The 14,163-nt window shown below is 33.4% G+C and overlaps 1 protein-coding gene across 4 annotated transcripts in view; it reads right to left on the bottom strand.

Moving 5' to 3' along the window:
• Positions 1-13,794, bottom strand: part of LOC144968753 (uncharacterized) — a 32,327-nt gene extending 18,533 nt beyond the window's left edge. For 2 of the 4 annotated variants that reach the window (XM_078907399.1, XM_078907401.1), the window contains exons 1-5: positions 13,577-13,672; positions 7,772-8,320; positions 3,326-3,397; positions 2,031-2,066; positions 645-738 (exon numbers count right to left, since the gene is read on the bottom strand). In XM_078907399.1, the coding sequence (XP_078763525.1) occupies positions 645-738; positions 2,031-2,066; positions 3,326-3,397; positions 7,772-8,281 (712 nt within the window). In that variant the 5' untranslated portion in view covers positions 8,282-8,320; positions 13,577-13,672. Of the gene's footprint in view, positions 1-644; positions 739-2,030; positions 2,067-3,325; positions 3,398-7,771; positions 8,321-13,490 lie in introns of all 4 variants that reach the window. The other 2 variants (XM_078907398.1, XM_078907400.1) reach the window with 2 other exon arrangements.
• Between the last annotated feature and the right edge of the window lie 369 nt (positions 13,795-14,163).

Below are 14,163 nucleotides of genomic sequence, written 5' to 3'. Positions count from 1 at the left end.
CCTGGTTTTGAAAAATGTGGAATTTTGCTGAAAATCACCAACATTCCACTGATAGAAACCTTAAATAAAGTATTGAGAATATAAAAAAATAAATTGGGCTCTATATTAAAATCTTAACGCATGGCTGGGCACATGCTCATCCTTGCTATCACGTCATTAATTAACCCTGATATAATAGGATGAGATTTGATACAATAGCCATTTTGATGGCTGACTGGCCTCCTCTTGTTAAAACTGAATACTACAGTTTGATACATTTTAAATAGCCATGAACAATTGCATAATAAAAAATTTAGCTTGAATTTTCTATTTTGCATGTTGGTAAGGGTTTAATTTAGGACTACAAAGTGGTTTTGAAAGATATTACGGGAGATGATTTTAATGTGAAATCCTCTTAGAAAATAAATAAAATCTTATCACTGCAATTTCGGTCACATCAGAACATCCAAAAATGCATAATTGTCTTATATCTCCTGAAAATTTGAATCATGAGATCAAATGTATCACCTTACCCGAATAAGAAAAGTGATTGCCCAAAACAGACATATTTTCTCACTTCTTTGGTTTTGAAAAATGGCTCATCCATACACACAATCTAATAAATCCAAGTACTCTGCAAATCCTCATATACAATTGATACATACCTTCATTAGACTTAGAACTGGCTTGTGATACAGCTTGTTCTCTATCAGCCTTAGCAGTAGCAGCAGCAGCAGCAGCTTCAAGTCGTTCCTTAATCTAGAGATACATTAATAATAATAGCACTAATAGCGATAATAATAATGATAATAATAATAATAATAATAATAATAATAATAATAATAATAATAATAATAATAATAATAATAATAATAATAATCTTGATGATCATGATGATGATGACAGCAACGATGATGATGATGATGATGATGATGATGACCATTATCATCATCATCATGATAATGATAGTAATATTATATGAGTAATAATAAGAAAAATTGGCATTTAAAAAAAAAATTCATCTGTGAAGATTTATAAAACAAGTATCTTTTCCATGGATCGTCTGATGTGTACAGGTAATAAGGATTGGCAGATTATTTTTTTTTTAATTACTTGTTTTCTATCCTTGTAAATGGCCATTGTGAAGGTTTCTGTGACAAGTATTTTTCCATGTATGGGTGGTTCGCCTGTCACATAACCCCCTAACTTGGAGGGCCAGGTTTTACATAAGAGATGTCTCTTTTAGACTGGTGGCCTTGCAAGCTGAGTCCAGTCTACCCATGGTTTGTAGTTGAAGTTGATTATATTCTAGATTGACAGCCTACTACCAAGACTAGCAAATTCAGTCTACTCAAGTTTGAAGTTGGGATTGTCTTCTCCAAGGCTATGGTGATCCACAACACATTATTTTGTATTATTTGGTGCAACCCTCAGAGAAAAGGTTTTCCCTCATCGCTGACACCTGAGGAACACACCTCTTTATGCCATAAACAGAAGTATGGAAAAGTTTAAACCAAGAATCCATCAGCACTCAAATTAAGAGAAGGAAAAGGAGATGGTTCAGTCACACCTTGAGATGAGCAGAAAGTAACACCATGCATTGATTGGTCCCTTGATTGGAACCCTAAAAGGAGACGAAAAGTTTGACGCCCGAAGCTAATATGGAGGTGCTTACTAACCAAAGAATTGAAAAAAAAAAACTATAAAAAGAAGAAAGCCAAGGACAGAAACAGATTGCTGACACTCATTGAGGCCCTATGTTCCAAGAGGAGTAAAGAGAATTAAGACAAGTAAGTCTTGTAAGTAGCAAAAAGAGCCTCATGGAATGCAGTCAATCAGCGGATAAGAGGAAATGGAGATTTCAAAGAAAATTGAAAAATTCATAAAAGGTTCTTTTCCTCTGGAAGGCAGGAAAGATTTTACCAGTTCTCATTGAAATTGAACCAACACATATCTCATTTTCTCCAACTCCAAGTCATTTCTCTTCTCTTTGTTGGAAATTTGGTAATAAAGGGGAAGGAGAGAGAATCAATAGTATTTAGTGAACTTACAGCATTCCTTGCTGCTGCTCTCTGCTCTCTGGTCATCTGAAAGAGTATAAAAGAGAAGGTCGTATTTTTTAACAATTATTAAATTCAATGTAGTAAAATACCAAAAGTCCAAAGCCAGTTGTAATTAATCTGTGCTAATTGATATAATAATCTCGACTAATATGGTTTTCATTATGTCTTTGTTTTGTTTGTTTTTAAGGGTTTTACGGCGCTTGCAACACATTAAGGTCATATCAGCGCCAGTAAAAAGGAAGAAAATGGGATAGTAAAAAGTTCTAGAATAACAATAAAGCATCCAAGAAAAGGGAAGACAAAGGGGAATTGGTTCAAATAAGAAACAGGTGTAGATTCCAAAAGCACTCTATCAAAGTACTTAGTTTGAAATCACTAAAAGTCTCAACCAGACACAAGCACAGGTCCCCGCTAAGAGGAACACACTCAAATCTTTTACAAATCATATATAATATAAAGAAAGCATAATACAGTGCATAACAGAGAGATGATTTACAATGAAAAAAATATCATCTCCCAAAACTAACTATACATTCGACTGTTTCCCTCTCAGCCAGGGGATCCGGCCAGGACCAGGACAAAACCAAGTAATCTCATTCCAAGACAAAGACAGAAAGCATGTTGGAAAACAGATATAAGGGGATAGAAGACACAGTATGTACCCCCCTGCCCACTATGGGAGGTCAGGAACTCATTATGTCTTTATACCTGCTAAAGATGTGTAACTTTTTCAATAACATTGTAAGGACACAGAATGCATGGTTTCCAACTCAGAATAGATGTGTAATTCAGTTTAATTCATCTAAACTGTTAATTTAAAAATCCTGATCAGTTGGGAAACGTATAAATGTATCCAAACACCCCACTATATTTAAAGTATGAGTGGTCCTGCCACTGGTCTTTTTCTATCAATTCAACCCAAACAGTTGATAGACGTATTACATTTATGTTTAGTTGAGAGTATCTCTTTTACGGGGTGATAAAAAATATCAAACATATTGTAACAAATTCATATTCATGTTTTTTTTAAATGTTAAAGCAAGAATTGCAATTATAATCGGGCATTTTTAAAGTCAAGTCCACAAACTTTATTAATGAACAGAAGGCAAAAATAATTGTTAGTGGAGGAAAAAGACAAAATTGTAATGCCTTTCCACAAAAAATCTACCATCATTACATGACTAAGATATGCTATGCAAGTCACAATTAATTTTGCTATATTTTTATTTACCATTAGAATAGTATTCACCCTTTAACCAATAAGATAAAAAAAAATCACTTACATGTGGCCTAACATTAAAAGTCTTCCTTCCAATTTGAAAAGAAGATTCAAGTGTTTCACTTTCAAGAGCAGCCTAGGAGAGAAAATAATGTTTAAAATTACATAATAAGCCAGTGTTAGTGTTAATGATGTATAAAAGCAATTTTAACAAGTTAAATCAAAGGAAAAGGGAATCGAGGCATGTAAACCAGTCTAATTTCTTATAGACGGTATTTTTTTAAAAAAATTGTTATATCATAAATGATAAGCAAATAAGTATTAAAATTAATCTCTATTCATTAAAATTGTTTTCAATATCAGTAGATGGCCATATTTCTCAACAAACAGGTCTGATTATGTTATTGTGAGATGACAAAAACAAAATTACGTAACTCATTTCTCTACCAGTTTTATAAAAATATTTAAATATAATTTGACCCTCTCCTCACCATCCATAGGAAAATCGCCACATTCATTATAATGCACAACAAAAATTATAAATTTAAGGATTTTTTGTTTGTTTGTTATAGCTATAAAAACGACACTGTGTTGTTGAGCTCATTTTGCTAAACAACGAGAATGCATTTCTCTTTGATTAAAAAAAAATTATCTTTGTGTTGGGTGAGTGTGAAGTTTGGGCGACAGTTCTGAATATGGCTGGCAAGGAGAAGTTTATACCTACGTAAAATTGCACAATTATAAACTAAAATCTAAACTTTGTTCAGGCTTTTCCCTTGCAAAAACAATATAAGATTATTTTTTTTTAATCGTTATTTCAAATCATAATTTTGATAACATAATTTTTTTTTAAATCTATTTGTTTAAGAATGAACAAAGTACTTTTAAAACGAATAGTAAATATGTTTTTGTCTGAAAGCTGTGAATAAAATGGTTGCATATTAATCTACAACAAGCTTGTATACGTTATAAATGTTTTAAATTCTAAATGAACTAAACTGAATTTGTACATGTAAACCCTTATTCTACTGGGGTTTTTTTCTTTGATAAATGTTTTGAACATAACCAGTCCACTATGGTTACAAAGGCACAACTTTGAAACACTAGGGATGTAGTGATTTAATAGCTATTTCATTCAAAGCATTACATTCAATCACAGTTTAGATGAAAAGGAGTTTTAGTTTCTTGTTCTTTTTTCCAGCTTCACAGCTGATGGGAACTTGACAGTAATTAAACTACTCTGGATAATAAACCGACAATATTATCACTCAAGATGGAGTGACCAAATAGAAGTTCTGAACCAGAAGCAAAAATTTCTGTATTACCAAGTACAAAAATAAGAAACATAGACGGAAATCCATCCCCACCTCACTGTCCAATTGAGCCAAGGTCAAAAGGTGCTTTACTGACATGCATGACTTTGAATCAAGATTTAAGACTCATGATTCATGTGTAATAAAGAGTATTTCTTTACAGTTATCAAGTCAGTATGTCTAAGATATGAAATCTGATGGCAAATTGTTTCTGTTTTGCTCATGGTTCTTGATTTTGGTTATATCATCACAAAAATACACCGATTTACTTGGGTGCATTTCAACACTCATTAAAGGTGATCATTGAGGAAGGATCATCCACAATTATTCGTAATGTTATGTCACTTCCAAATCTAAATATATAATGTTTAAATATTATTTTGAATCAAATTGGTTAAGAAATTAATAAATTGTGGGCATTTATAAAAACAGGTGTTACTTCTGACATGTGTCATCATCAATTCCCTTAATATTTAAATTACAAATTTGTTTTATGTATTGTGATCATATTTGTTTTGCTGTGCCTAATTGTGAGGTAAAGTAAAAATCTATAAATTATACTATTCAGTTTGTAAAAGGAAGCCATGTCATAGAAGAAATAAAAGGTTCATCATTTTGTTGTAATTTTTCAGAAGTAACACCACAGCCTCAGTCAGGGTAAATATTTCGTTCCACAAAACTGTCTTTAAGTTCAAAAGGAACTGCCTCATGTTTTTGATGAGTTCACATTCTTGTTCAGTTGCCAGACGGCGTTTCTTCAAGGCGATAAGTTGAATGTTGTTGTCATGCACCACATTTATATTTGCCAGAATTGACAGTTTTTTTGCGTATAGATTTTCAGAAGTGACACCACAAGGTATGAGTTATACATCTGTGACGCGATAATTAACTATAGAAAGTATATTTATTTAAAGTACAGTAAAATTACTTTAAACCGAAAGAAGCCAAACCAAAAAATACCTTAAACCACAGAGAATTTAATAAATTGTACTAGTTTCTTCATTATCTTTGTACTAATTCTTACGATGAACCGAAATACTTGTAAGCAGGACTTTCTTTAAACCGAAACAACTTGAGAGCACCTTCCCTTTTTCTCTTTCTCTATTTTTCAAAAATTTTGGAAGGTGGCCACACGCAATAATGCCCGGCGATATTAAACAAAGAGCGTAAGTATAAGATGAGGGTGAAGGGTGAAATGGGGGGTGGGGGTTAGGCAAACACTTCAATCGCTGCACTTGAGCTTGGCCAACACCACAATCGCGCGCAGACTGGAAAAGGAAGACAACGGGTGCCTGGCAGGTGAAAAATTAGGAAAGAGAGAGAGTTGGGGTGTAGAATCCGGTAAGCGAGATGTTCTCACTCATGTGTTGATGCTTTGGAACTGACAAATTTTCAACATGACAATATGGGGGGGGGGGGGGGGGGGGGGGTTAGCCAACTTACCATTGACATGCCATTTCATTTCCACTTAGTTTACATGTGTGTCATGGGTGAAAGTTACTCAATGATATTAATCCTGCAAAGGCAGGTGCTCAGAAAAAAAAAATCCTGCAACTACCAATAAGAGGAAAAAACAGAAGTGCGGTTAATTATATAAATGCCGGTTTTTTTCATTTTCGAATTCAGGCCAGACAAAAAAAAAAACGGCGAGACCTCTTTTTCAAAAATAAAAATCCGGCCATGCCGGATTTTTCCGGCGAACTTTCACCCATGATGTGTGTGTGTGTGTGATGGGCTAAAGGGGAGGGGGAGTTTCTATGTAATTGGGCCTTTGAACCTAATGGCTTTTCAACAAAAGAGGGGTGTGTAGTAGACAGCTAAGCATTGACATTCCTTTTCATTTCCATTTCACTTCACCTCTGAGAAGCTGCGCATCATTCATTATCAATTATCACACAAGAACTTTCGATCTTATTTTAGCTTTACATTTTACTAAAAGATGTCTAAAAGAAAGCACTGTGCTTACACGTTTGAGTTTAAAATCAAAATACTATGTGAAGTCAATGAAAGAAAGGTTGATCAAGACGGAGATATGTAAAAAAACAGAGCATCCCGAACTCAACTCTTTCAACAATTTTGAATGAAAAACGAAAACCCCCAAAAATATTTTTAAAATACACCAAAAAAAAAACAATTAAAATAAAAATCATTTTAAAAATGGTCACGAAGATGGCATTTATTCAACAACTCCATTTAAGGGGAAACCCATGATACGATTAAATGAGCAAATTCCTTAAATAGTTACTACCCTTGAAAAACATCGCAAAACGGGAACTTGCTTTAAACCGAAATGGTTTAGAAGGTCCCCAAAATTTCGGTTTAAAGTAATTCTACTGTATAACCTAATGAAAGTAGAATTAGCTTATTCATCAACCCAGGTGGATTTAATTTTTTTTTTTAAAAGTAACCAAGATAAATTTATGGCACTAAAATCACTGTCACATGGAGTAGGTATCACCAGACCAATGCATAGCTACAAATACTTATGTTCTAATTAATAATTCTCAATATTAAGAACTTTATGTAATTAAAAAAAAAAAAACATATTTGGCTATATTTGTCGTTTCAATATTATTTTAGAGAATTCAATGTGAGATGCATACAATAGTGTATTTGGGGTCATCAACATTTTTTCAGAAGCAACACCAACAGGTATCATCCAATGCAGAGATAATCTCAGTCTAAGTTGACATTGTCTTTATTACATAGAGCATCAGTTGTAATTCATAAAATTTATATTTCCAAACATTTGTGTCTCTATTTCTTGTTGATTTGAAAACGTTTGTTTAGCTAAAGTGTCATTTCTGATGATGACACGGCTGGATGTTTATTTATGTGTATAAACCATGTTTTAAGTTTGGAACTTCTCTGATTGATGAATGTGGTCTATATAACCTTGAAAATAAAGTTATGGGTTGTTGAACATTTTGTTCTGCGATATTTTTGTCGTCATCGATCAGAAGTGACACCATAGTCACTTGTTACATTTGTGTCAAATTTTGAGTCACAAGCTTCACAAATCATCTTTCAATTTAAAAAAATAATAAAATTTAAAGTTCCAACAATAACATATGCCCTTTAGGAACAAAATTAGCGATATGAAAATAAGCACTTGGCATATGGCACCTTTTGAGCTTGGCTCAATTATAAAATTATAAACTAGGAAGGCGTGTATATTGTATTATTGCAATACTTACACTGGTAGTTGATGTACTGGAGGAATTGCTTTGTAAAATGCTACTCTCCCCTGTACTCTGATTAGGAGGCATGGTCGACAAGTAGTACCGCAATAAGGCATCTTCATCTGTCTCAGCCTCCACTTTAATCCTGCTTTCTTCATTATGTTGATGACAAGTTTCAGCTTTCTGCTCCTCTGAACTATTCAAATAGGATTCCAGAACATTGTGATGATCACAATCCCCATCCACATTATCTCGTTCCACTTTCACCTCAATATTTTCATTGAATGTGTTTTCACCAACAGTATTGTAATCAATTTTTCTATGTTTAACATTTTCATTTACAACATAATCCTGGGCAAAAATCTGTTTATCTTGTGGAGTCAATCTTCCACTCTCATTTAGAAGAAGATCTGGTTGAATACAGATGTTTGTGTATGACTCTCTTTGAAGATCATTCACATCTTCATGAAAATTCTCATTAACAAACAGTGCTTGTGGTGTAGGCTTAATGTCTTCGTTATCCATGTCTGGGTCTAGAACTATCACATAAGCTGAGAACTATGACTGAAATGAAGATTTTTTAAAAATCTGATTGAATATGACAAAACAATATTACATTTTAAATTGTATCATTTCTTATTTGACTGTCTCACAAATGAAACTTCAGTTTGCTACTTTTATGTATTATTGCATCGTCATTTCTCTTTATTTAGATAGAGAGACAACTGGTGACAATTTATTTAAGGCCACTGGCAGTCACTCTACAGAGCAAAGTTGCTTCTGGACGCCTTATTTTTCCAAGAATCTGACATCCAGCAAAGTAAACTTCCTTTAAAAGGTTTTTAATAAAAAAATATATTTTAGCACTTATGGCTTTTCGTCAAGCTGCGTGCTTTGTTATAATCTCTCCCTCACTGATTTATGTACATTCCCTCCTGGCCGTTTGTTCAACCATCACCAGCATGCAACCATCGCCTCGTGGCTAATACATTGTAAGTGAGAGATGAGCACAAAAGCTATATGATATGCTGCCTTGATTTTTTACAATGGAATAGAGACAGAAACTCAGAGCAGGAAGTTAGTTTTATCGACCTTGGCCTTGAACATCTACTGTCTTTCATTAATAAAATTATTTGACCAGGGTGGCACATCGGAGATGTAACAACCTACGGTCCTGGTTAGGATAGAATTGATAATTAAATAGCTTAAGAGTTAATATCATAAAAGGGTGTTGCTCATAGCAATTAAACACTAAACGAAGATTAAATTAATAAATATAGTATAGGCTTAACAAATTATTTATTGCTTAAATAAATATGGAAAGTCTAAAACCAAAAGTAGATTATTATACTTCCCGACCAGAGCCCCATGTCACCAAAACCAAGAAACCACGATTTCAGAAGTCAGTCACCGCGATGACATGCGATGGAGTTACAACTTATTTACTATGAAGCGGTATTGTCTTCAGTGTGAGTTGGGAGTTGGGATCCCTTTTGAATGTTATCATTAATTCAACTCATTTACAAGCAGGCCTGTAAATGGTTGGTGAAAAAATTGTCGGAACTTTTTGAACACGCGAAAACAGACACAACAGGACAAAAATATGGATTAATTAATAAACACAACAAAGAATTGACACGTCAATTGACTAGTCAAATCACGTCACTTGCCTTATAATGAGGTCCTTATTTTATGGTACCAAAAAAAAAAAATCCCATTTGAGAGAGTACCCACATTTGTGGGCCCAGGTCTGAGTTAGTTGTAAAATAAAAGGAAGAGAACAATTCCTACCCTTTTGAAGGATGTGTATCTAGTGCTTGGCACTCCAACGGCAATACTATGATTTAAAAAAAAAAAAAAAAAAGTAGCGGAGCCGGGATTCAAACATACAGCGTCGATTTAGACTAGCCTTCTAAGACAGATCACTTCGGCCCATTCGGCCACGCCATCCACATGAATGTCGGTAATATACCTACTATCCATCGACTGATTTATTATTTGAGAAAGACAAAATCATAGATCACTGGGAAGTCCAGAACAAAAGTCAAAGGGACTGTGATCTAAAGCAAAAGCTTTTCTACAACATAACAAGATGTCCACATAAAAATCAGGACGAAAAGAATATATTTGTGACAGTGACAGTGTGAGATAGGCAGAAATCATCCTTCTACTCAGGCTGAAGTATGGGTATGAGCTGTGTCAGTGTGATATATCTGGGCACATGCTATATATATTGGACTTTGAGTCCGAATAGCCATGGGAGACTATTCAGACCCGAGTCCGAATTGCCATCGCATTTTTAAACCTTTAAATTTAAACTCTAAAATAACTTAACTTCTGCTCATCTGATTTTTAAAATGTTGGACTGTATCATTAGAATCGTGTCAAAAAGCACTTTATAATTTAATAAAATAGCTAGTGGTATTGAATTATAGAGTTTTATTGAGCTCATCAACACAAACTTTTTCCCTATCTAATCACAGCAGTTCCTCCTATCGACAGTTCTGCCTGGGGATAATGAAAATTCGTTATCCCCAGACACCTGCCTGGGGATAACCAAATTTCGTTATTCCCAGACAGATATTTGAAACTCCACTGTTTTAAACAATTATCCACATTCCAGAGTATGGAATGTTTCCAAATGCACATAGAAATAAGGAAAGTTAATAAAATATATATAAAAACATAAAATTAACCAACATTAAATCAGTTGTTACTACATATACACAATATGCGTCGACTTCGAAGTGGGTGTCATGGCCGAATGGTTTAGTCGTCTGCCCTGTAAGTTTTACCAGAATCGACGTTGCAGGTTCAAATCCTGGTTCCCCCACTTTTTTTTTTTTACATTCTGTCTTCTTTTTACAGAACGTTGCAAGGGATAAATGTCCCATCCATCCTCCCCCCACCTCTTTTTATTTAACTCTCTCTCTCTTAGTTCCTTTCTAGTTTCTAACAAATTGTCATATTCCTCCCCACTCCGATCTCAAAAAGTGTCTAAAAAGGATAAATAATTAAAAAGCAAACAAACAGAAATATTCAGAGAGCGACCAAATGGTCAGATAGAGGAGAAAAAAACAAAAAATAATTTTTTAAAAAATAAAAACAATAATTTTAAAAAAAATAAAAACAATTTTAAGAAAGTCATGCTCAGAAATGGAACAAAAGGTCAAACAAAAAGGAGAAAACAATAGACTCGCACAAAAAAAAAAAAAAAAAAAAGAAAAAAAAAGGTGGGGGGAGGATGGATGGGACATTTATCCCTTGCAACTGTAAAAAGAAGATGGAATTTTTAAAAAATAAAAAAAAAAGTGGCGGAACCAGGATTCGAACCCACAACGTCGATTCTGGTAAAACTTACAGTTACAGGGCAGACGACTAAACCATTCGGCCATGACACCCGCTTCGAAGTCGACGCATATTGTGTATATGTAGTAACAACTGATTTAATGTTGGTTAATTTTATGTTTTTATAGATATTTTATTAACTTTCCTTATTTCTATGTGCATTTGGAAACATTCCATATTCTGGAATGTGGATAATTGTTTAAAACAGCGGAGTTTCAAATATGGGAAATTCCATGAAAATGTCAACCGAAGGGGTGTTTTACAAATTCTTAAGAACATGTTAAAATTTGGTACCAATTTGTTGGAAAATCATTCAGGATTATGAATATATAAGGATATTTCTTGCATATTTGTGATACAGGATGCTTATTGTAGCTTTATGTAAGGGTATCCCCTAATTGAAGAACGAAAAGAATATTTTCTCAATATTAATATTATAAATCTTTCAACTTCAACAAAATTATAGCCACCTTTGCTGTTGTTTATTGATATTAAAACAATTATAAGTATCAGAAACCTAAATAAAAATTCAAATTTACGATTGAAATGAAATGTTGTCCTCATCAGTTGTTTTAATGACCTTGGGAAATTGTATGTCAGTCCGTTACCATTAAAACAGTATTTTTTCATCTACAAAAGATGCGATTGTTGTACAGACTCATTATTTCAGATTTTCTGTTCTTACATGAATGGCTTTAGCACTGTAAGATAATTTTTAGAAATTTATCATTTAAGGTACTTTTGTAGGGAAACGGACTGACATTTTTAAGGTTAATGGACTGACAGTAACAGACTGACTAATTCTATTTTAATTCAAAGACAATATATAAAAGTTGTTTTTTAAGTCTCAAGAGTAATGTCCACTCCAATGTGTTTCAACTGATCAGGCAGCCATTTTATAAACATTTGGATCATAAAATTTCAAACACTGACACTGGTCTTCAACATCAAGCCTGCTATTTTGCAAAGGTAGGTTGAATCTTTCAAAGCTTGTGAATCTTTTGATCACTTGAAGATTTTTGCTCTGTTTAAATTGAGGGAAAAACACTGTTTATTGTTCTATAATGATACTTATGACAATGGAGCCAGTAGTAGTCTTCTGTTAAAGGGGCAAGAAGCCCTGGGAGCAAAAAAAAAAAAAAGAAAAATAAATCAAACATTTAAATTAATGTGAAAAACTTTTGAGTCACCGAGGCTTTAAATGTAATGGGTCAGCAAGCTGTTTAGATGTGTATAATGTCAATATTTTAGTTGTTACAAAGTAATGTGATACAAGTTAGAAACAAGTTTTATTTTCTTAGTTTTGCTGTATCATTTTTAAGAAAACAAGATTTGCTTTTTATTCTGATTTGACTTTCATAGCTTATGATGTAATTTCGCTCAATTTTCTTTATTCACAGGTTCAAGATGCCTACTCTATCCATGGTTCAAATTATCAAGAAAGACTGAAAACTGAAGGGCATTACATTGTTTAAGAAAAAGATAGACAACAAAAGCAGGAGTCTCAAAGAAAACTTGAAAGTGATTGTAAAGGACGCTTAAAAGAAATAACGGGATTTTTTCAAGCAAAATGGAAAAAAAAAAAAAGAGAAAAGCCAATCAATCTACAACTCCAAAAGAAAGTAAACCAAGCACACCTAAATCATCATCTGCCTCACATTTCAGCAAAGGAAAGTAAAATACTGAATTCAACTTTGAGTTTGAGTGTCTACAATCCTCCCAAAAAATTTTTTTAAAAAAATTAAACTTGTACTGCTAAGGGCATCCAATCCATCAACCAATGGTTTTTGAAATATCTTAATCATTGAAATGGGCTTTCAAGATGAAATAAAATAATTTTGTAGAACAACATCTCATGGTTACTATAAAAGCTCTTATTTGTTACTGGAAGGTTTAACTTCAGAAAGTTTGATCCATCTGCATATAAAACTGAAAAAGATGGATTTTCTGATGTCAGTCCGTTACCAACATTATAATTATGTCAAAAAATTCAAGTTGATAAAGATTCATCTTTATCCTTTTGATATATGATAGGGGAGGACATGATACATGTCCATGGGAAATATTAGGTCCATACAATAAATACATTGCATTTCAGGGCACGCATTTTTACTCTGATTTGTCAGTCCGTTACCCGTGGAATTTCCCATATGCCAGCCATATGGGAATGTGTCTGGGGATAACGAAATTTGGTTATCCCCAGACAGGTGTCTGGGGATAATCACAGCGTTTATTAAAATTAAAAGCGTACTCGGTCTATCTATCTATCTTCTCTAGAGATTAGAGATGACAGCACAGTTTTAACTTTTTTTTTTATCAAATTCAAATTTAATTAAAAATTAATCGTGTTAGTGCTACCATCTTATTTCTCAATTTCTTAACTCACTTGCCGGGTGAAAAAAAACCCCCATTTTTTAGTCCGAAAATGCGAACATCAACTTCAATCCCTTTTTCTCACGGTCAAATTATTACATTGCATTCTAGTTCTAGTGTTACTGTTGGTCAGTTGGTCAGTCAGTTCCAAACATGGACATCGTAAGGTTGAAAAATCACCAAGGTTGCCAGAACAAAAAAAATAAGCCAAATTTGCTCAGAATATCAAAACAAAACAAAAACAAACCAAATCGCTCCTAATGATGTCTTGCACCCCCACCACTCACTTTTTATTGCAGTTTAACCATGAAATGTATAACGAATCGACCAGATATTTTTTAAGCCAACTCAATTGCGAAAAAGATCAAAAATTTGGAAAAAACAAACAAACCAATTGCTTTGGAAAAAGACAGATTTCTTAAATTTGGCTTTTAAAAAGCCAAATTGGTAATCATAAACTTTTGTTGCTTTTACGGAATAAATGACTAGGAACTATGTTTTCAGTCCACCAGTGGACTGAATACAAAGTTGGGTTAGGTGTTCAAGCTCCTTTTAGGCATAATATTTTCTTTCTTTCTTTCTTTTTTTTTTCATTCATTTTTTTTTTGTACTCCCTTGGCAAACAAATTCTTAATTTTCAACTTCATCACGTTGACACCATTCCTAGTGACTTGAAAAGTTTGAAC

Source organism: Berghia stephanieae, chromosome 3 (assembly GCF_034508935.2).
Source record: "Berghia stephanieae isolate SIO BIC M18660-M18661 chromosome 3, UCSD_Bste_1.3, whole genome shotgun sequence".
Lineage (NCBI taxonomy): Eukaryota > Metazoa > Mollusca > Gastropoda > Nudibranchia > Aeolidiidae > Berghia > Berghia stephanieae.
The sequence above is the reverse complement of the archived record's forward strand: the minus strand, read 5'-3'. Positions and strand labels throughout refer to the sequence as shown.